Here is a 23,868-nt window from a genome sequence, read left to right as displayed (position 1 = left end):
TGGCTAGATATCTTGCCTGCTAAATTCTGACAAAAATGATGAAGGAAAACAGTAGTTTCTACAGAGGAAGGCAGGGGGAGAAACAGGAAGGAGTGAGAGAAGACCAGAAAATTGAACCTAGTAAGGTTAATTTTACATGGTTCTGAATTTTTATTCTAAGATAACGAATTAGATGGCATGAAATAAAATAAATCAGTGATCCATTATGGATCCTGAGATAGGAGCTGTAGGACTGCCCATCAGGGCTGGTCCTGTACTCACTTGCTCCATTAAGACAAAAAACGATAGCAGTGGACAGCAGATCTTGACCTACCTGGCTGGCAAAGTTTAGGCACAAGGCAATACAAGGCACAGCCTTAGCCAGAGCTTTCCTGTTTAATTTATGGGGATGAGGCAAATCGCCGGAGGTGGCAGGAGTCTTGTCAGCTGTGACTGAATTGTCAGACTGAATTGTCAGCCAGAAGTTGGCCTCAGGGTCTCTGGTCTGCTTTTGCATGGCTTCTGTGGCAGCCTGAGAAACTCCCACTCACACTGGTGGAGATGGAAAAATCCCTTTTTTAGTATGTAGTTCTTCCAAGATTCCTGCAACATAGGAGATAACTGCAAATGTAGCTGAAGGTGACAGTAAGGGGAGAGAAAAGTAGCAGACGGATGCTTACAGTTAAAAGTTTTACTCCTACTGCCGAGTGGTACAATGCTGGTTAAAAGATGAGTGTGAGATACACTCTGTATTCTGCATCGGAATTAGAAATCACAGAATGCAAAATATTCATTACAGTGTCAGCTTCTTGAGCAAGGGAAGGGAGCATAGGAAATCAGAAGCCCATCAGGACTCACTTCAAGGCTTGGAAAGGACAGGAGGAGAATGACTAAACAACAAATTAAGACACAATTCAAGTGGAAAAGAGAGGAACGGAGCATACTTACAGAACGGAAAGCACACGTGCAGAGGGGAAGAAGCACTGCAGAAAGGATTTGGGAGTCTCAGTAGCCAGGCACACCGGCAGCATAGGGCTGCTGCAGAAAAAACAGACATCCCTGGGGGTTCAGCTGCGGAGAACGTCTTAAGACCCGAGAGGCTCCATCAGCCGGGGGCTGCCGCGGGCGCAGTCCCCTCCGCAGCTCTGGGCACAGCGCCTCAACGCCGTGTAGACAAACCAGATGCAGTCCAGAGGATAGGAACAGCTTTGCAAAGAAGTTGTAGAAAGAGGGGGGGGAACCCAACTCTGTAAAAAGTTGCTGTGAGGAAGGCTGACAGCTGGTTTTCTTCCCATCTGTCAGGGTTAGCAGGATCTCCTGCTTTGCAGCAAGGGAGAGTTGCATTGACAGGGCAGCAGGCTGCCTGGGGCATTTGGGGAGCCCCAGCCATTGCAGGTTTTGGTGGATGGGTTAGAAGAGCGGCTCTCAAGAATGGTCTGTGCACACCTGAGTCTTGCTTAAAGCAGAGGGGACCAGGTGAAAGATGCCCCCCCGGCCATGTCTCACTGCTCCCTGATTTCAGTCCTATTTGCTATCCCTGCAGTCCGCAGGCAGGTGGAGGAGGCAATGCGCAGACACCCTACAACTGAAAGCAGGGAATTTTTAATGTGCGTTAAGTCCACTCATAAAACCCAGCATCGCCAGCATGTAATTCAAATACCAAGTTCATTTATAATGGAAATAATCTGCTTTTCAAATTGGTAAGCCTGTTTATGATGTGGCAAAGCAAGCAATCTGGTGTTTCCAGTTTCCAAATTCCACATTGTCTGTCGTGTAATTTGTCCAGCCAAATCTGCATCAGCAAATCTGCATCACCAAATCTGCATCTTGGAAGTACAAGCAATTCACATAAACATAGCTTGGCATCATGTCTACACAGTTCCTTTAAAAAATAGGTTTCTAATTACATAGTTTGCTTTATCTTACTGACTTTGGCAAGAAATCGCTTCTCTTGCTTTAAAATAATAAGGTTTTTCCAGTTATTGGCAGGATAGAAAGCAAGTTTTGTTAAACCTTCCACAATGCTGGGATATTTAGGGGTTCAAAAATACATAGGAACTGAAATTCTAAAACACAAAATAATTTTGGAATTAAAATTTATGAAAAAACCCCAAAGACTAAAACTACAACTTGTATTCCACGGGCAGAGGCTTCTGTGTATACGTTTCGTCTGAAACATTACCTCTGTGCACCACGTGTTGTTTCGAGTTGTTCGTTATTTGGAAAACATCTTCCAATGCTTGCAAAACGTTGTGTGAAACAGTGCCAAAAAAAGCTGCTAAATTTCAGGATGGAAATGCTGTTTTTCGCAACAAGTCAGAGGTCTGTTTTGCAACAAGTCAGTGTCTGTTTTGCAGGCATTTTTAAAACAGAGCCTCAGAAACTTTGCAACAATGAACAGGACTGCAGCCAGCGTGGGGTGCCATCCCCCCTCATGGTCCTATTGCTAATTTCATCGGCTTTGAACATTGTTACAGAATGATGTCCAAAAGAGCACTAATACAGCAAGACTGGGCTTTTTTTCTCCATAAAATAAGAAGAGAGAAATGGTAAACTAATACTGCTTTAAACTTCATACCCATTTTACAAAACACGCAGTTCAAGAACACCGTCATTTATAACTGGATAGAGAGCATAAATTTTAGAAATCTATTACTGTTTGCATGACACATTGTTGGATTGGATGATGCCACTACTTATTTTTATTTGGAAACCGAAGTCTGTGTGTCCGTATCAAACTGTGAGCTGATGTCAGTTTTATTTAGTTCATTCACATAAATCTTCAACAATATAACCTCAGTGAGTATTAGAAACCATTTTAAAATAACAACAAGCAAGCACGTTCTCATCTTGAAAGTGTAATTATTTTGAGTTAAAAGATTTGTGACGCTCCTATATAGTAACAGGTAAGGCTTTAACTGTGTGGTTTTCTTCATGAAAGAAAGTATCAAAAATATTTGGAAGAGCATCATTTGCATAGTTTTCTTTCCCAGAATATGCTTTTCTAGGGAGTTAGATCTATTGACCAGCAGGAAACAGGATCGCTGGTTGACTCAAGCCTGTAATCCTTCTTGAATTGCCTGAAACAAAATCAAAACAAGAAAAAATTTGTGATAAAATAACCACAGGGCAGGCCCAGAATCGACCTCATGTTTGCAGATGGTACCAATTGTCCGAGGGACTGTGCATGGGCCAGAGCCAGAGGCAGCGGTGATGGGGACACCCAGGGACAGCGAGCAGAAGCTGCACGCTCACAGCATTGCTTCCACATCACAGACAATTACTAAAAGCAACTGAAGTGTAAAAATTTTTTCTCGTGGTAAATCCAACTGAGGAAATCCCCTCCCTTATCCGTGTAAACGAGGCAGCAGAACCTTACTTTCTTTGGCATTTTTTTATGCAAACTCTAGCCCCAGGGTATGATTTACCCCCCCGCCCCATATAAAATAGGAGCCTTGAGCCCTGTAGCATCACTTCACAAGCTACAGATTCAGGCAGTTAGGGAAAAATTCAAGCACAAGTTCCTATTATTTACACCAAAGAGGTGTATTCTTGCAGACAAACTCCCTTAGTTTAATTTCTTTTGATCTCAAAACATGTACATCACTCACCCTTATCCCATATCTGTTACCTGGTAACTTTGTGCTCAGATCCAGACACACTTAGGAGTCTTTCATCAGCTCTCTGATTGATGTACGAATTATTCTCAAAATGTGCTTTTGAATAAAATTGACCTAAGCAACAGACACACAAATTATTTAAAAATACAAAACAGCTGAGTTTGTTGTTCATTTAACCCAAATCGTAGCTATAACACTAGGAAAGCAGCCATCTGCCTCAGAAAGCAAACCAAAAAAAAAAAAAAAGACCATGTTTGGAAGCTCCCTTAGTAAGTTAAGAGAATTCCCGTGTTTCAGCTGTGATCTCCTGTTATCCCTAACACTCCTCCACGGAGAGATTCAGCCTTGCTCTGATGGGTTTTCACTTTTATTTTGGTGTGGTTTTAGAACATGCAGCCTCTCCATTTGCAAAGTTTTTGAAAAAACTTCAACTTTAGTCCCATCAGGATTTTTGGAGTTGAGATATTCAGGACCAGCTGGCTTTCATTTTGTAACCCTGATTGTTTATAATTTTATGTCCATTATTTATAGTCCATTATTTGACATCAAATGAATTTGCTGCATAAATTATGTCATTCCCCAGCACTGTTGAGGTTAAGCCCAACTATTATTTTAGCCTTATTTTAACATTTTCTAAACCCTTAATAGTCTATTCAGGGTTGTACCACCAGTGGGTGAGCAGAAAAGCATTATGCTACGTTTCCAGGGTAAGACCTCCCCTCTTTGCAGAGTGGGGTCTGGATTGCTGTGCAGTAAAAGGTGATGTTAGAGGTCTGAAAAGAATAAATGAAATGTAAAGTTTCTCTAGAACCCCCTGAATTACAGAATTCCTGCTGCCTTGCCTGCCCACTGCTTTTCATGAGAGCTTGTCAGGACCCAGGGAAGTAAAAGCTGAATAAGTGCTTATGATGTGGCTGAAAAAACCCCCACTATATTCTTATTTCAGGAGCTTAGTTACAAGATCATCCTTCTTTGCTGCATACATCCACAATGCTACATACCCAGAAGTCCATTGACTTTGTCAGAAAAACAGTCGGTGTTCAAGAAATACAACCCAAGGAAATCATCTGGAAACTTTACAAAGGAAATTTTCACTGTGACCGTATCAGACAATGATGCTGTAATGCTTCTTTCCTTTTCAACTGAAACTCTCAGCCTAGGAAGTAAATTATGACATTATTTCCAAGAAGAATATGAAGAAAAAATATGTATTTAACTAGCTGACATTAATTAATTAATTTAATTTTTACCTTTTGTGTCTTTGCAATTTCATTTTTCATTATCTGCTGGTGGTTATTTTTAAGCTAGAAAATATTAAGTAGCATATCTTTTTTCTCTATGCTGCACAACAGATCTTTCCCATATCAGGCTACATGCAAATGCACTAACAGAAAAGAACTTTTTGCTGATGAAAACACCTTATTATGCATAACGACAAGAAATGCTTGGATGGAAAAAAAAAAAAAAGAATATTTTCTCATCATTTTAATGAGAAAAAAGGTAGACTGGATAAAATATTTCAATCTATCTACTTTATGAACAAGTCGAATATTTTTTTCTTGGCTATTTCACAAGTTTTTTCTACACCCTGCCTTTCTTCTAACCCATTAATTCTATTTTGACCCCAGGTGGGCTTGCAGAACACAAACATCCACTGTCATTTGTCTCCCTTGCAGATCAGGTTAGACAAAAACACACCCACGTGCACTGGTGTACAAAGTCCTGCGGTTGCAAGGGCTGGGAGCTGGTTTGAAACAGGAGGATCATTCTGCTTGGCAGATGACACATTGTAGAGGGGCATAAATCCAGCCATGGCCTTGGCTCCATTTAGATTACAAAAATAATTGAAAGCAGTTGATTTAGGACTTCTGTTATTGTCTAGAACCGCCTATAAGGCAGGGAGTGCTGTGTGTCCTGTCTGCCCCAGACCAACAGCAGATCCTCCTGGAGGTTTATTCCAGCTATGCAAAAAAACTGGTGGAACTAGATACAGTCAGCTCTTTCTGGTGGTAGTGAAGGATCCTGCTGTAATTAGTCTGACAAATGAAGTCTACATTTAAAGTACCCTTTCTCCAACAGTGGGCATTTAGTTACAGACAGCTATTCAAACACTTTATGGCTTCCCATAAAAAATGTCAGCTGCCCAGATGTGAGTTATTGCTAAAAGTGAGGAGAAACAAAACTTCAGCCTGCGTGGAGCCAACTGATGTATAAAAAGACAGTAAACGTCAAAGCCATCACTTCGCAGTACTCGCTCTGCGGCTGGGGGAACACGAAGTGCCTGGTGGCAGCCAGCACGGCGGTGGCACAGGGGCTGCTCTGTGCCGCAGCGGGTCCTTTTCTTGGAAGATAGATGTTCTGCCTCTGACGCTGAAGCAGAAAGGCAGGCTGGTGGTGCGGTTGTTTTGATTCTCTTACACAGGCGTGGAGAATTAAAATCGAACCTTTTTTGTTCTCCGTATTTGAAATGGGGGATTGTGAAGGTACACTGCTTCTGCTCACGTTGAGTTACTCACTGGATAAGGACATTTGGAAGCACTTACTTGAAGTAAATGTGAAAGCAGAGGCCTGGATGAAAAAAGGTCTGACTCACATTTTCAAGTTTGGGAAGGGACGGGCTGACGTTCCTTACCCCTGGACAGTGGAGGTGGCTGACTCCGTCCATGGCAGCCGAGTGCTCTCGGTATCGTGGCTGAGGACAATCTCATCCGTGGAGACGTGGATTCTCACGGGGGGATTCACATAGGTAACTTCAAACTGCACAAAGTGATTTATTCTGTCCCCAAGTTTCCCCGTCACAGTGAGTCCTTTAATAACATTGACACAAACTTGTCAAGTGACCGTGTTTATAAGGTACGAGTGCTCTTAATAAAACTGCTTCAGCTTTGCTGCTAAAGCAACTCAAGGGTCTCAAATCTAGTTTTGGGAGGCACAGCACCCTAGATTTCAGATCCACGCGCCCCCAAGGCTGCGGGGGGGTCACCAGAGTCTGTTTACCCCAACATTGCCACCTCCTCTCACAAAGGTGGCTCTGCTCCATGATCAGAACAGCTCACAGCCGGCGCTTGGGACCACGGCTCCTCTGAGCACAGGACCACAGAAAAAGTGCAGTGCTTTAAAAGCGTGCATCTTTCTGTTAGCATGTAGGGACCACAGGGTTTAAGGTCTCCGCATCCTCAGATGCCCCCAAGGGCGGGTAGGGGAAGAGCCTAAAGGCCATGGCTGTGACACCAGGAGGAAAAGGAGGTGACCCACAACCATACCTGAGAGAAGTGCCCTCAGCGGTTGCGCAGTGAAGGTTAATATTGGCCAATAGAAAGGAAAAATTAACTACAGCCTTTCCGGTCAACTGCAAGGCAGCAGGTATGATATGGCCCTTCATGAAAGGGGGTTATTCCCAAAGCCACCAACTGCTCTCATAGACCAAAGTGACTCTCCTTGTCCTTGGTATCAGGGGTAATCTGGCTCACTCACCTTGCTCCGGATCTGACAGCAGGTGGACAGAGGGCTGTGCTTTTCCATCAGTATTTAAACAGATTATTTCATTTTGTTTGGGTAATTGCAAGAGAAGCTGTGGATATCCATTGGCTGAAAAGCCAGAAGAACAATGTTAGCATGCAAAAAAAAGTCTAGCCTGTGCCCTTTGGATAGGCACAGCAAAAGTACTTAATCAATTTATACCTAAAATATTAGTTATAGCTTTTATAGAATAGAATGATTAAAATCCACACAGTAATAATTACTGAAAAGCACACCCAGACACAGCATCTTGATACGAATGAAGACAACAGATTTTTAGAGTTCATTAAGGACAATGAGCCCTTAAAAAAGCTGAGGCTGAAGATCTGTTGTACTGCATTTCTGCTGGTGGTTATATCTTTGAGCCAGAGAGGCTTTCTCATGGGATACAGCATTATTTTTCACTTACGTGGAAAGAACCAGCCAAGGTTCACAAGAAGAGGTAAAGAGTTTTCATAGAGTTGACGCAGTCAGAAAAAACATTATTGTATGAAAACCTGTACATTACAGTCATATTAATTATTAAAATGGCACTAGTATATGTATTACTTACCAAGAGGTTGTGCTCTTGTTTTGTCTCTTAGCCTGACAACTGAAATAATACTTAAAATTAGTAAGAAGAGTTTAATGAAACCTTTTTCTCTAAGTCGGCTAATTAACCAGGAAGGATACTGTGACGGCAGCCTTTTCAGCAGACCTCTTCACTGACTTCTACCGAGAGCTTTGCTTAAAAGAAGATGTCCCAATGGGGGGAAAAAAGCGTAATGTCCAGTGCCTATTTCTCATCGGATCGACCCTGCCGCTGGGGCATGCTCAGCCTGAGCTGCGGGAGGGTTTAGAGCTGCGTTTTCAGCGGCCGCTCCGCAGCATCGAACCCAGCACACCCACCCCAGCTCCTCTCGCACGCAACTGTCAATAACTACCTACTGACGACAGCTTCTTGTTGCTGCCAGATTGGGTCTCGGAGCGCCATCGACCTGAAATAAAAGGTGTTTCCAATGTTTCGTTGGTTTGGCGTCATGCCTTACATCTCCCTCCCTGCCCTTTAAAACAGGGAATCCCTCCCGCTCGTTGCCCGCTGACTTTTTTGGATACAGCCACGAGTGCACACGTGCGGATCCTATGCAGGCAGCAGCCGGCGCCTTCTCTCCTCGCTGCTACGGGAGCTCTCAGCGATGCCCAGCTCTGCCTCTGCAGTGCCCTGGGATGTCCTCCTTGCAGGACAGGCATTGTCATCGTGCAGACAGCTGTGCCCCCATTTGCTTCATACAGCAAACCCCAGGACTGGTGAATTATTTTTTTTTACACCCATTTCCTTCAGCTTACTACTACATGCTTTTCCAGATATTTCACATTTATTTTCAGGAGGTATAATAATTTTTTATTTCTGAAAAAGGACCGAGATTGTTCTCAAAAGTTTATAGGTCATTATAAAATATCTGTGGACTGAAATACACATAATAAATTGTATATACTAAATTGTGTATCAAGTGGGCATCCACAATCAAAATGTATTTATTAAAGTAATGTTGCTATGAACGTACATATGAAATGAACTTTGTAAAATCGTTCTGAATAAAAACAAGGAGGAGCACTTACCAGGAGGTGATCCACTCCTCAGTCTGTAAGCATCTGGAGAAAGAGAAGAGAGTACCTGTGTTTTATTCATTATTGTTTTACGTACCTTACGGCTGTGTTTCAAACATCAAAACTGTAATTCTCCAGCTGCATCTGTCTTCCTTTCCCAAAGCGAACTACCTGCAGTAATGAAGTCCACAGAACACGAGCACTGATCCCTGGGAAATATTTCCAGCCAAAGGGTGGAAACGGACAAAAACTACCGAGAACTTTGTGAGGAAGGGGTTTGCAAAGAGGGATTTGGTCGTGCGCTGGACGCCTGGGGCCTCTCCCGCCTTGCGCATGGGGCTGGGGAGCGGGGAGCGGCGGTGCCGCTGCGGCAGCCGCCCGTCCCCGGTGCGAGGGGGGTGCCGCTGCTGGAAGGGGGCACCCGGCACGGGGGGATCTGCAAAGGGACCGGCTCCACGCGGAGCTGCAGCACCGCCACGGGCTCACGACGTGGTCCCTCTGGAGCGCCGCAGCCCCAGACAAGAGCTGGTGCTGGCGGTTAAAAATTCAGATGAGCTCAACACGAGAAACAGCAACGCCCTCCAAAAGAGCACATCGAAACCTCCGTTGGTCCCAGTAGCCCAGCATCCCGCTTGCCCCTTCTCCTCCCCGGCCGCTCCAGCCGTGCTGGTCCGTCACGACAGAGAACAGCAGCGCTCAGCGGTGCTCCGGTGGGGACCACCCCCAGACCCAGTGGGGACGTCCCCGTGCCCAAGAGCAGCCGTGCCTGCCCAACCGTCACGCCGATGTAGGGCTTGGCGCCCGCTACGGACACAGGTCGCGCTCCAGAGGTGGCCCCAAACTCTTCTCCTCTTGGTGCCAAAGGGAGCAGGGCAGGACGGTTGCTGGACCGTGCTTCTGGTCGGGGAGTTTTCTGCTATTCAACTCCCCAGCACCACTTTGGAACAGGTTACCTTCAGAGAACGGGGCAGCATTATAATTCCCTCAATACGTTTCTGTGAAAGAACTAGAGCAAAACCAGGGTTCTTCACCTATAAAAGCATTGCTATTGTGATGTACTATCACAGTGGCGATTATCAGATTAATAGTGCTGGAAGTTTAAAATTAATATTCAAACAGATATATTATTTCCAGAAAGAGGAAAAAAAAAAAATACCTAAATCATCCTCAGAAGTAATTCCAAAATATCTCGAACTTAATTTTTTTGACAGATGCTTCGCACATGGTAGGAAGAAGCAGAAAACATCATTAACACCGTTCACTTGAAGAACTATTTCTCCTCATGAGTAAAGACAATTTTGGCCTTTGAGACTTTCTGAATGGAAGATTTTCTCCCTTTGACCATGTTATCCCCCCAGACACTGCGCAGACCTTGGCAGTCATCGCTTATGTTTTGCTTCACATATTTTTCCAAACCTCAGATACTTTGCTCTATAGAACAACCACCACGAGCTCTTTTTTTTCTTTTCTTTAGAAAGTATTATGGAAATACGCCACTGGAAAAGAAGAAAACATTTACCTCCTACTGGAAAACTGCTGGGCTTCTCATTATCTAACACAAGGAAAAAGGGACAGATTAGTGTCATAGAGTCAACACTAAATGACTTTACCCATGTGCAAATCAGAAAACTGGGACAAGTGGGTGTTGGGGTTCAGGTGATGAGTTTTTTTGTGTTAAAGGGTAGGTAGATAGAGCACATGCGAGACTCCTAGCAATGGCATGCTTTCCTCCCCCGCATTCGTTTTTCCACTTTAATGTACAGAGAAAAGTGCAGAATCCCTTTGCAGTGCCAGGAATGCTGAGTAACAACTGTTAAATCACTTTTAGTTAATATTTAAACAAATTATTTTCCATTTTAATAGTAGTGCCCATTTCACCACTTCACCTTTTAAAAAAAACCTGTATGTTTTTTTTTTGAAAGGAAGCTATACTGGAGGTCAATAGCAAACCACCAATAACAACGGCGTATTTCAGGGCTGTTCGATGCCCCATTTACCAGCTTCGGTGGGTTTGTTCGCCAGCTCTGTCTGCTGCTGGCCGGCAGGTTTGGTGACCACCATGGAAGTGAGGGGTGTAACGAAGCTGTACCGCAGAGACAGCTCTAAGGCTTGCGCCTCCAGGGTTTTCTGGTCCTCTTCTTGTGCTGAAATACTAAAGTCTGTGTTAATAATGAAGAAATAACATATAGAGACTATGATTCTTTTTCATATTAGCTGTGTCTTAACAGATATTTTTTATTATTGAAGGGTGAGTAGTCTTATTGGGATAACTCAGCTGTTCTCGTGCTTGAAATTATGGAGATGCTTAATTATTTGCAGCACTACAGCCTATGTATGGTTCAAATACATAAAAATAGCAGATACATGATCTGTGAAATGTCTTATGGCCATACTTATTGTTTTCTTTACTAGCTATTGCCATTCACTTATCCACAGATGCTATTTCTGGATGTGTAACAACAGCTCAACACAATCTATGCAATTAAAATCTATTTCATAGAATGTCATGAAGAATATTTTATATTATCTTTTCATATGTGTAAATAAATATATATACATCTAATGATGCAGTGCCATCATTAACTGAAAGCACCTCATGTTCCTCATACAGTAACGTAGTATTCTTCCAGTATACTATATTTTTGGTACTACCTGAAGAAATATTTCTGTTTCTTTGTGTTTTCCAATCATATAATTTGTGAATAAGGAATTTGTGTTTCAAGAAGTTAGAAATTTGTAATATGAAACATTAAAATAGCTTACGATTTTTCCAGAAGCTGATGAATGGTTAAGTAAGCCCACAGTCTCTCTATGAAATTTCCAAAGATGTAACTTTGATTTTGAAACACTTGCTCCTTCTCTTTGACATTTGCTTCTTCTTTAAGAGTCAGGTCACTAGCATGCTGAAGAGGGAGAAAACTGACCATCAAAAGAACAGTTCCAGGCTTCTTTTATAGTCACGTTACTAGACTTGAAAGAACATCTTTCATTACCAAAATGCTCTTTTTGTCCTTCAGTTTTGCCCTTTCCCATTGGAAGATGCAACTCCAAACTACCAAAGAAACAAGTATTTTGGACATATGTTTCTGGACTCGAAACAATGTTGAAAAAAGGAGATAATGAAATTGTTCTATTTCAACATTTTTGAGATTAATAATTCAGATTTCCTTCCTCATTCTAAAAATACAAACCAGTTCCCTTAAAATGCTTGAAAGGCCAAAAAAACTTATGGGTTTGAAAGGATTAAAATTTCTTTTTGCTTATTTGTGGATATACTTCAAGGTTTTTCTTTTTTAGCAAATTCAGGAGGGGAAAATTGTTTGAATTCTCAAATATTTTCCTAAAATGGGAAAACAGCTGAATGCCCAAATGTAGAGAACATATATTGCGCACAAAAGACTTCTTGAAAGCTCCTACTGCACCATAAAAGACAGAAGGGAGATACATTTTTCACAGTTAGTAAATTAAACACTTACTGACTGAGCTTTAATTTCTACTGGCAAAAGATCAAGCTCATTGCTAATTTTTCCAGACACTATAATTTCAGATCCTTCAAAAAACAGCTTGAAATTGTTCTTGGTTAATCCCTCAACGGCATTTTCTGGATACTGCATTTCAATTTTCCTTAATATTGGGGTAGCCACCTCTTGATAAAAGCCCTAAAGAGAAGCAGAGAGGGAGAGAGAGCACACACAAGTGACTGCAAAATTATGTAAAGCAATATGTTGAATGTCTAAAACCCCCGTAAAAAGAAGGGAGCAAAGCTTTTTCTTCAGCGGGGTAAGACTGCTGCAAACCTAGGGAAAAAAAAAAAAGTTTCTTCCCAAGGTTCAGCCCACCTTCTCCAGCCAGTCTGGCGATGCCATGTAAACTGTATTTCCCATGGTATTTCAAGTACCCAAGCAGCATCCCCATTATCACCATCTCACCCAGGTGTTTTGCTTTAGCCACTTTTCACATCTGATTTTTTAAACTTGACTAATCCTGAGGATTAATCTTTCTCTTTCTGGACTGGGGCTGACATTAAGCAAATCCAGTCTCTGCACATCCAGCCAAAACAGATAGAAGTGGCTTTCCCAAAAAAGAGAATGTCCCCAAAGTTATAACCCCTTGCCAGATGGACAGGAAAGACACAGGCTGGTCGTATTTCAGAGCCGGTTTGCCTGTAGGTACCTCAGACTACCCGATTTTTAGGGAAACCATAGCAAACAGCTTCCAATGGTGGTACTTCAAGCAGTTTGAAATCGAACCCAAGAACAGAAGTTTTTCCACCATCACCTCCCCTGGACAATTGGTCTTTTTGCAGAGGAACAGAAATGTGTGAGTTTCCAGGTTTGTCCAAATGCAGCTGATTTGAAGAGGACTTCAACTTTGAGTCGTGGTTAGAGTACAAACCCCCAGACGCCCCAGAATTGCCTGCCTTCCTCCCCCAAATTAACAGATAAACTCAAAATCAACTCTTTATCTCAGAAAATCTGTGGTTTTGCTGCTAGGACTAGACATAAGATGTAGCTGATGGATGGCTTTTCTGGCATATTCCTCAGTCCTCACCTGGAGCTGCAAGGCTGCATCAGCGTTTTCGTATATACGACGTGCTATTCCCCCATTGCTTAGGGCCATTTTCTCCAGGAACTTATAACTGACATCGAACCCAAAGCCAAGGCAGAAAAGAGCATATTTCCCATTGACTGCTTTCTGAATGTTTTCTTGAATTACTTCCACATTACTCTCACCTGTAATTGAAACAAAAACATACCCTTGTTTGTTTGGGTTTTTTAAAGTACAAAAAGACAGCAGCAGGTTTAACAGAAAATTCTGCCTAAAGTCTTTTAAAAATAATTCAGAATAAAATATGAAAAATATATGGGACAAAATTCCATTAATTGAATTGGACATGAAAGCACCACTCTGCATATGGAGTGCCAGAACCTGACTGTCCCCCTTAAGGACTTTTACTAACTTCTACTCATGTCGTTATGGCTAAGTGCAAAATATTTTACAAGATTATGGGGGGCAGAGGAGGTTTTTAGGACAAAAAGGTCACACACTACAAGTTAACAGCGCCAGGGATGGAAACACTCGATCAAGCTTTGGGAAGACAAGTACCATCCATAAAAATTATGTGTGCGAATTCAGAGAAGAATGGGTTGGTTAATGGCGTAATTGAGACAAACTGCAAATTAACTCAGCCATGCTTCTCTCCCAGCCCTTTTGCTTGACTAAGGGAAAAGATTTTCATACCATCATCTTATCCCATTTGAAGACCTGCTGATGGTCCTGTATGGAGAGCTTCTCTATCAGCATTTCCAGGCAGGAACCGTCACTGCCTGTAGCAATATCCTGGGAGCAGCTCAGATTTTTCCCTTTCAGCCTGCTTTGCCAAGGAAGGCAGTATATGCAGCTACGCTGCATGTATTTGCCTGGCACTCCACCCTGGCCTGATTTCTAGCCAACTTGTGGATGCGCAATGTGCTCGGGGATATTTGACACTCACTGTGGCTGCGCTGAGCAGGCAGCACCGTGAGCTGAATTTATTAAAAAACCCAAACAAATAAACCAACCCCAAAGCGGCACGGATCACAGGATCTGAAAGGCAGACTGATCTCATTAGAGCGCTTACAGCTGAATTAATATTGCTGGCCTTGGAGAGATGCTGGTGCCACACAAAACTTAGACAAACTCCTGTTCGGAACAAGTGATGTTTGTGCCATTGCAAGGGAGTTACTGCTTATTTAACCCAATATTTCTATCTTGACCCTCCGGTTTGTGCTATCACAGCTGACCACTAGTTAAGAGCTAGACATGGAAAAGAATACAAAACAAGAGGCACCTTGAAAATATCTCACGTATGGGGCAAGGTGGGTGACGAAAGGTAAGCAATACCTCTCAAACTGGACCGTACGTAATATATGCAAATGTCCATGTTTCAGCTCCAAGTGTTTTACATTCATGTTTCAGCTCTAAGTGTTTTACATTCATGTTTCAGCTGTGCCTGGAGTATCTCCAACAATCCCCTCGAGTTTATAAACTGGGAAGCCAATGGTATTTAGCAAAACGGTTCCCAGCTGAAGGATGTGTAGTCATGGGCAGGCAGGCTCTGCCATCACTTCTAACAGCCCTTGCCAGGCAGAGCCCTTCCTTTCATAATCATCCTCTCTTCCGACGCGGACCCGGTGACAGCCCAGCCTGCTTATACCAAAGCTCTTCTGAAACACAGACTATGTCTATCAACATCTAGGATGCAAGTGTAAAGGATAAAAAAAATCAAGGAGAGAGACAACTGAGTCTAGTATTTACTCACCAGAAGTGGGCTGGCCGTCTGTCAGCAAAATAATCATGGAGACGCTGCTTTTTGGCAGCCTCTCGGCTTTATCCAGCACGCTCACGGCAGTCAGCAGGGCGCGATTGATATCTGTGCCTATAATGAGAAAGCAGGCATCACTCACCTAAAAAGGATAGTAATCTGAAGAAATTGGTGCACTTCATCTGCAGAGGCCCTGCAGAGTTGTTTAGAGTTTTCTGCAGGAAGTAATCTTTCAGAGAGATGAGGATTTGGGGGTTAAGCCTACTGGGCTTAATTACGGTGTATTATATTGCAGTGGCGGTGCTGGAGTATTCTTTTGGGAGCATTTTCCGCACATGTGTCATGGCTAATACAAACACATTTAGAGCCATTAAAAAGTGCTTAAATAAACACACTGTCATCTGTTAACCTACATTTAAGAAATATGTCTTAGCCTTATTTGAGAAGTCAAAGAAAAGAGCTGGGCACAGGTGGGCTTTATTGGTGTTAGCACCTGGGATGATAAAACCTACATTAATACTAACACCATAACATTGACAGGAGATCCAGCCTTTTAGATATACTTAAAACTAAATAATAAAACAAAGCGGACTGAGTGATGCAGCAATTGAAATGCTTCATGCCTATTTTGACCATTTTGTTTCTGTAGTGCAGCTAACAGAGGAGCATAACTTTGGGTGCATTTTATTTTACAAGGGGGCCCTTGATACTAAATAAAAAAATCAGAAAATTACTGTCAAATGTTGAGTGAATTGCCATTTTTCTGTAGAAAAAATGTACTACCGTGAAATCTTCCAGCCATCTCTGTTATAAAAATCTGAAACAAAACTTTGTGGCTTGTATGGTTCATAGATGTGATGTAACCATCTCTCTATATAGCCATATCAAAATGTAGTCACCAATCCATCCACTCCCATAACCAGCCTTTCTATCCCACTCGTCACTCGTAAGTATTAAAAACCTACTTGCTTTGTGAGCACTGATGGTAGTTCTGTGGCAGTATGAGACTAACAAAACCAATTTTTTTCTGAGCAATATATTGTATTGGGTGCGTGTTTCTGGTTATAAGCATCTAGGTGATGCCTTGTACCTCCACTAGCAGAAAGAGTTTGCACGAATCCTGCAGCATTCGCCATGTTCTCTGCAGTGGCTGGCAACAAAGAACTCCTCCACTCCGCCACTTTGCTGTTAAAGGTGATAAAGCTGAAATGATCTTCTGGGCGGAGGTCTTGCAAAATCTTCAACAGGGCAGTCCTCGTCTGCTCCAAGGAGAAAACAATGACTTTGAATATTTCTATTTCTCTGCCAGAACTGGGATAGGAATGGCAGTGTAATAAGGGGGTTTCTCTACAGCACTATTCAAGATGCCCTTTTTTAGCCCTAATGGTACTTTTCAGGTTGAGACCATCAGAAATGGCCAATTAACTTAACTTACAGACACAAAAAAACACCTATGAGGGCTGTAGTGGGCTTGTCTGCTCTCCAGCAAAGCTACATACACAGTCATCAATAAAGGTAAACGAGACAAATTAATTCTTTAAACTTCATTAAAGAAAAAAAAATTAGAAGCTAAATATTCTGCAAAGATAGAGACAGAAAAAGTGCCCTCTGCCTTAATGTTTGATACCCGTGAGAACAGCCGTGTCAGAAAAGTGTTGCTCTTTGATAGCTTAAATCTGTGCATACGTCTTTTCAAGCATTTCTATATGTCTGAAAATTTTTCCGTGTACAAAACCAGCATGTGTTTCAAAAGTGAAATTTACAGTCACTTCCTCAAAAGGCCGGGGGGTGTGACTGATGCAAGCAGAGGTCAGTACTCTGAGGTAAGTTACCTGTTCAATTTTTCTGCCTGCCATGGAGCCACTTCGATCTATAAGGAAGATGACATTTTTGGGAAACACTGGCATTTCGTGGGGTGCAAAATAATGCACAAAATACCCATTGACGATCTGAAATACAGAATGTGAAATCATGTATAAAATTACATCTAAATAAATAAATAAATGAATAAATATTGCATCTTAACATTCTGGCATAGCAAGAAGGGAGGTGCATGCTCAGCATCCTGTTCTTCTAGATAAGCTCAAATCAAAGAACTATTAAATATATTTCCTAGCTGGAAGTGAGACTCTCTGTGGGGACCAAATTACAAAAGAACAGCATATATATAATACCCATATATAATATATATATTATACACCTCCGTGCCATATGGATGATATATCTGTATTATCACTGTGTATTACATTACCTCTTTATCATCACCTATGAGCACATCTCTGCTCATTGACTGTGCCTGCTATCTTAAAGCACATCCAGGTATACTTCATTGGTGAAATGGTATGGAAAATAATGTACTTCATTCCCTAGGATACGCACTGGTCCATAAATATTTTTAAGTTCCTGCTCTCTTTATTTATGCCTCAGTTGTCACAAAAAATAAAAGAAAACCAAGCAGTCATTTTAATAGTTATATAAATCATATTCCTCTAAATTTCATTTACAAGAAGCCACAAATACACCTTAGATCAGCCAAAATAATAATTAAAAAAAAAGAAAATAGAGAGGCATCTATAAAGTGGTAATATAGATTTGGTATTGAAACAAAATTTGAAAGATTGATTTTTTTTCATGGATGATCCATTCTTGCAATGTGTCCAGTGTCTCTGGGGACCTACTGAACATTGCCATCAGTTCCTGAATTAATGAAAATGTCACTCTTGGTGTTTCAAAGTAAACGTTGCCGTTTTGCTGATGGCACTTCACATTCAGATGTATCTATGATCTGAAAGCCTTTTTATTTCTATTTCTTTTTTACCTGTATATCACCAGCAGCGGCACCTCTCTTAACATCATAACGCACAACAAAATCACCATTGAGGAGAGTTTCATCGAGTTCAGGATTTATCTTCTGTTGATCTACAGTTGGCTTAAATAAAATATGAGCCTGCAAAGCAATCAGAAGAGGAGATTTAAAGCAACATAACTTAAAGCTGCCACCGGCAGTAACATCTGGCAGCTGCTGCTTTACCTTGGTTTCGTTCTGCACTTTCGTGAGCGCCTCAGTTAACTCGTTTGTCATGAACGTGCTGTCTGTCTCCAAGAAGCGTATGCCTTGGGGCTCGAAGATGTGCACATCAATCTGAGCGGAGGAGAGATCAGCACGTCAGAGGGAACAGAGCCGTGCCCCAAAAACCACCGTGCTGCAACCGCGCGGCCCTCGCCGGGACAGCGTACCTCGAAGTGCTTAACAAGCTGCTTGGGCCGGACCTTGATCAGCAGCTCCAACTTCCCCAGCTGCCGCTTCAACAGCTCCTCGTACGTCAGCTTGAAAGCGACTTTGCTGGCGGCCGCAACGCTGACGGACACGTGAAACTGCTCCAGTTTTCTGCCTGTGATTCTGGGGGGGGGAGAACAGAGATTTACCTCCTGGGGGGAAGGTTTGCTTGCGGTGGCCAAAGTGTATGAAGCGTGCTAAATAATAGTCAAGGGGCTGCATGGAATAAATAAAAAAAGAGTAGCAGTAAATCTTACTCATCATAGAGAAGATTTTTTACATTGCGGGCAGTATTATATACATCACATATGTTACGTTAGCGTGCCTCGGGTGCTGCATATGCAAGCTGAGAAACGGAGCAGAAACCTCTGCATGCCTCAGACTGGGAGCAAGCAGAACTGGGACTGAATACATGGGAAGCATAGATTAAATATACCCCGAAAGCGTGACATCTGCTCAAGTGCCGTGGTCCTCTGCACTTGCGGGGAAGCATCGTCCCAGCCCAGCAAGCTGCTCCAGCGTGACGGCAAGTCCCAGGGCAGCACTAAGCCCATTGCAGGACCAGATATAAATCATATATATATATATATATATATATATATATATACACACACACACACACCCCCCCTTGTCCCTCCCAACAAGAATCCAAGGCTGCTTTTCACATTTATCCCCGCTGAGAGGTGGCTGGCTCCAGGGTTTAACCCACCCCCAGCCAAACCAGCAGCCGAGGAAGAGCACTGGAGCAGCCTTACTCAGGATGGCAACATACTTGACGAGGCCGGCGCTCTGCCCGCGCAAGACCGCAGTGTCATATTCCTTTTGAGCAGAAGCTTTCTCCTTTATTATTCCTGGGTATACTTTGCCATCGATGGACCTGTTGTGGTTTCCACAAAAATTAATTCATATTAGAAGGAAAGCACTGGGGAAAGAAACAAGAGGAAGGCTGCACTTTGTGGCCCTTGGGACGTGAGCGGGGGATGCTGTTTGGCTCCCACATCCCTCCCCGTCCAGGAGGATGCCAGGAGCCACCGCCACACCACAGCCCTCCTCCTTGCAGGGTCTCGGGGAAGCTGGAGCGGGAGAACCACCACCACCGAGCCCGTTTGTCACCCACCCTGTGCAGCAGGCAGCCTCGCCTTGGCCACCTTCTTTCTATTTGGCTGCCTACTGCTTCAGCCCACTGAGCATTTTGTGCAGGACCCTCCAGAGCTCAGCATTTTGTGCTTATTGCTCAGCACCTCCTGAGAAGATAGAGGAACCCTGCCCCCCCCCAGCCCCCAGAGCTGCCTCCTTCACACCACAGGTAAGGACTGGTCCTACATGGAGAAGTTGGTGATGAAGGCCGTCTTGGGTAACTCCACTTCAAAGGTCGCCTCTCTGGACTCATTAGCCCGGTTGACAATTTTGCTGGTGACGACGGTGTGAGCAAATCGCGATGTGACCTTGCAGTCCACGTGGAGGCTGTAGATTTCAATAGCATGCTGGAAGAAAATAAACAGGCTAAAACAGAAACACTCAGGTTTTGCTCCTAAGCAGTCCTTACATGGGTGACGTCATCGGAAAAGTTTGATGAAGGAATGAACTGTTAGAAGGCCTGGCCGGGACTGTGGACAGGGAATTGTTCACGACCAGACTGACCATCGGCTTATTCACATCTCTGCAGCTACAACCACAGCCCCACGCAAAATCTGCAGCTATATCTGCATGTTGTCATTCCACAGAAGACTTCTGTCAAGCCTTTTTCTGTGGTCTTCTCTCCTTGGGGTACTCTGAAGCAGCTGTTCCATCACCCCAATACATCACCCAAGATTAATCTCAGAAAAATCAGATGCCTCTTTAAAGTGCTCCATCCATGGAAAGAGACCTGCTAGCTTTTTGCGTGTCTATTTATTTGCTCTCCCAGCTGTTGACTTTGCTGCATGTTTTTCAGCTCGGTGCCTTGTGTCACATACGATGTTTAGCAGGTTTGAAACCCCGCACGGGCCTCCAACCCCTCGCTGGTTGCACAAGCAGAAATGCCCTTTGAGCACTTGTGTTTCTCCAGGTCTGGGGCTTCCAGGGCCCCCAACACTCGAGGGAGGAGGGCACCGTCCTGGAGCTGCCTGGGAACACCCCACAGGGCGGCTGGACTGGGAACTGCCTGGAGAACCTGCCTCCGCAAACGCCCTCCTTTTGCATTTGGGATGTCTATTTTAAAGGCTCTACCTGTATTTCAGCAGTGACAATAAGAAGGGTTGATCTGGACATCAGCAGCCTCACAATAGTCCAATAGTTTATTAAAATAAAAAAGCTCAGCATCACAGCAGATCATCACATTTCTATTTTTGCTTTTCCAGCCTCGCAAATCTTTTGAATGGTTAATTGATCTTTAGTTATTTTGATAATTTGTCTCCTGTACTTTGCTCACCAATTAATAGCATCCACTGGCCTCTTCTTAGTTAGGGCACTGGCCAAAATTCAAAAGTTTAATCAAGCTAAACATGGCCGTTTAGTACAAAGCTGTGACCACAGCTTTGTGCTCAGGCATCAGGGCAGGAGGCACCACGGCCAACGCCATGTGAGTAATGGATGGCTCTTTCTTTTTTCATTACATATTGCCGGAGTGCGCTCCATCTCCCGATGCCTACTGACAATCCAGGACAATGGGATAAAACCCCAAAATATCCATCAAGAGAACAATTTCCTGATGCTGGCTGTTTAGGTGCCTCTCCCTGCCCGTGCCTCCCTGCTGCCCACCCCCGGCTAGAGCCCTCCCTGCCCAGGCTGGGGCTGTCTCTCCCAGGACTATCTCTTCCCAAAAGCTTTCCGAATATCCCCAAGCACCTCTGCTCACGTTTGCTGCCCCGCCACGCTCAAACCTGCCCGTGGCACGTTCGGAAGGGAGGTTTGCCACGACTGAGGAGCCCCGAGCCTCCAGTCGTGGCTCGTCGGGGCAGCGCGGGCACGCGGTGGCCATCGCCGCCCGTGGAGCGTCCTTCTGGCGCAGGACGAGCTCGCCCCGAGCAAAACTTACCCGGCGCAAAATCCGCCCCGCCGCCACGTGCCGAAGGGATGCCGCGGGGACAGGGACCTGCGTCCACTGCGCTTGCCCGGTCCCAGCAGCATTTTGGGCCGTGACCGGCACGAGCAAGCACGCGGCGGGGCGAGGGGCATCGCTGTGCCCTTGTTGAAGGGGGCAGGGGAAGGAGCAGCCCCCGGTGCGTGCCCGAAAGCAGCGGGGAGCGCCCTGTGGCAGCTCCCCGAGGCACTGCAGGCCCATACAGCGCATCCGCAGCTTCTCGCAGAGCCCTCGGCTGCCCCTGCGGCAGCCACCAGAAACCTGCCTGCATTTTGGTTGCATTTCACACTTTTCTGAATAGGCACGATGGAAATAAAAAAACTTCAAACATAAGGCTTCCTCCATTTCTCTAATATTGATATTTTTAAAATAAGACCAGTCTCACTTACCCTGAGATGTTACAAAACACACTTTACTCCTCCAGACGGTACAAATAACTGTCTACTCCCCTCTTTTCCATTCCATATAAATTATTAAACGCCTCTCAGAAATCACCTGGCACTGCAACGGCCCTCATTTGGTGCTCCTCTAATGGCACTGATACAGTGCCGTTAGATCCAAACCTCGTCTGATGGCCGAGGGAGACCCACTGATCCCTCAAATTTGATATTTTACATCCCTGGGGAAGAGTGTGATCAGACACATCTGCAAATGCTCTCCTGCCACATTTCCACTATAACAGCCCAGGGAACCAAAAAGGCCTTAAAAGGACCCAAAGCTCTGAAATCACGACACAGTACACCCGAGGCTCCACGGGTGGTGGTTACTAGAGGAGTTACCTGTGTTACCTGGCCGGCTAGCACAATACCACTGGATCACCAATTGAGCAAACAAGGTATTGTTAAAAAAAAAAAAAAAAAGAGCAAATACCTTTTGAGCAATAGTTTCTGCTAATACTACGAGTGAGGAAAAGACCACCAAAGCGAGCAACGTTCTCTCCTCCATTTTGGAAAGACCAGATTTTCAAATGAAAACTCAGTTTATCTTAATCAGTTAATGAGTAACTTGTACCTGGGGATATTATGTAGACTTTGAAGAGACCCAGAAACTTAATATTTACATGTTAAACATAGGTAAAACTTGGACTCGGTTAAAGTTTATTCTTCCAACAGATCTTTGCTGTTAAACATTAAAATTGTAATGTTTCATAAAGCATAAAGTTAAGAAATCTTTAAGTTTTCCTTTTAAACTTAGATCTCACTGTGGCACATGAAATCCCACAGGCAGATGAACAGGTCTGTGCAACAAGCTGCTTTTTTGGACGCCTGAATCTCTACCATACCCAACAGTAATAATTTGAAAGGGCACATCCTTAACGTTACCTCAAGCACTTCAGAGATTTGGAGATTGCCAAGACGTGCAACATCCATGTGAGATTTTACAGCTGGTGACTTCTTCCAACCTTGTGCCTCCCTGCCCAACCGGCCCACGAGAAGTGCAGAGCGGGCCTCTCGAAACATCCCTTTTTGCTTCCTCTGACAAGCCATAGTCCTCGCCTGTCAGACAGCAAAGTCAGTTGTGGCTTGCCTTTTGCTAAACAGTAAAACCAGAGTAATCGGACCTTGCTTGGACTCCTTGGGGAGAGAGGTGCTAAGCCAGTGCCTGTATGTACGCGTATGTAATTGTATGAAGAAGACACAGACCATCCAAAAACGCAGCGGAACGACCACCGTGCACTGGAGCACATCTGGCCTTGTCCGGCCCTCACACAGCTGCAGCGTATCCAGCCGGGGATCCTGCAAAGCTGCCTTTAACCCGCACACTCAGCAGGGCTGTTTGCACAAAACGTTAGTGCTGGGAGAGCTCTGCACCTGAATTTACCTGGAGACTGAGCGGGATGACTCTTTTCACCTCCTATTTTATCATAAAATCTTCATCCAACAGGGACTTCGAGCAGTTCTTGTGAAGCTTTGTTGGTCCAGGGTTGGCTTGTAGCCCTGGAAAAAGAAATTCTCTTACAAGTCCACAGTTTTATTAAAAGATAATTATGGACAGTATTATACTAACATAATTCCTAAAATACGTGCTCACTCACGTGATGTCTAGGTAGCCTCCTAATGCAAGACAGCTAGCTGGCGTGACTATTTAAAAGATATTTCTCCATCTGAGAAGTTGGAGCGTCTGCCTCTTCTACAAAGCATTTTAAACACATTGTGGGGAAAGAATTGGGTTTTTAGGCATTGGGGTAAAAAGACCCTGGGCAGAACCCATTTCAAAAGCTCATTTCTTGAGCTCTACATCTGGGGAAATCAAGGTGAGAAACGCGGGTTGGGAAGCAAACCGTCGTGAGCCATCGCTGCGCCCCATGTCCGGGGTGCCTCTCCAGGGCTTGTCTGGTTTATTGGAAAGCTTCCAGAGGCTTCATTTGTTCATTCATTCCCAGTGCAAGAAAACAAGATGTTTGAAATCTTAAAAATATCAACAGGACAGAAAAAAATGACATCCCCCCGGGGCCATAGTTCAGAGGATCTTTTAGGTGTGTGCGGCTGTTGTGTCAGCCCGCAGGTCCTGTATGGATTCG

At 44.0% G+C, this 23,868-nt stretch overlaps 1 protein-coding gene across 1 annotated transcript; it reads right to left on the bottom strand.

Moving 5' to 3' along the window:
* Positions 1-2,718: 2,718 nt before the first annotated feature.
* Positions 2,719-22,342, bottom strand: LOC115333300 (inter-alpha-trypsin inhibitor heavy chain H4-like). The gene is made up of 22 exons (XM_029996071.2): positions 22,218-22,342; positions 19,610-19,770; positions 19,059-19,163; positions 18,247-18,409; positions 18,041-18,151; positions 17,828-17,956; positions 16,842-16,958; positions 16,100-16,268; positions 15,007-15,123; positions 13,257-13,438; positions 12,182-12,364; positions 11,469-11,608; positions 10,703-10,857; positions 10,225-10,257; positions 8,718-8,750; positions 8,042-8,095; positions 7,672-7,710; positions 7,074-7,187; positions 6,232-6,406; positions 4,601-4,755; positions 3,611-3,713; positions 2,719-3,059 (listed from the first exon to the last, which is right to left on the bottom strand). Exons 1-22 carry the CDS (start codon positions 22,290-22,292, stop codon positions 2,984-2,986), a joined length of 2,589 nt encoding a protein of 862 aa, XP_029851931.1. The 5' UTR covers positions 22,293-22,342; the 3' UTR covers positions 2,719-2,983.
* Between the last annotated feature and the right edge of the window lie 1,526 nt (positions 22,343-23,868).

The sequence above is a fragment of the Aquila chrysaetos genome, chromosome 20 (assembly GCF_900496995.4).
Source record: "Aquila chrysaetos chrysaetos chromosome 20, bAquChr1.4, whole genome shotgun sequence".
NCBI classification, from domain to species: domain Eukaryota; kingdom Metazoa; phylum Chordata; class Aves; order Accipitriformes; family Accipitridae; genus Aquila; species Aquila chrysaetos.
This window is presented reverse-complemented; position numbering and strand designations above follow the sequence as displayed.

Bases quoted from the DNA above. Each gene is read 5' to 3' on its own strand.
- LOC115333300 (XM_029996071.2), bottom strand. From the start codon at position 22,292: ATGGAGGAGAGAACGTTGCTCGCTTTGGTGGTCTTTTCCTCACTCGTA. The intron at 12,365-13,256 runs GTGAGGACTGAG...GCTTCTCTTTAG, and splicing joins ATGCAGCCTTGCAGCTCCAG to GGCTTTTATCAAGAGGTGGC. The intron at 7,188-7,671 runs GTAAGTAATACA...CTGGCTTTTCAG, and splicing joins AACAAGAGCACAACCTCTTG to CCAATGGATATCCACAGCTT.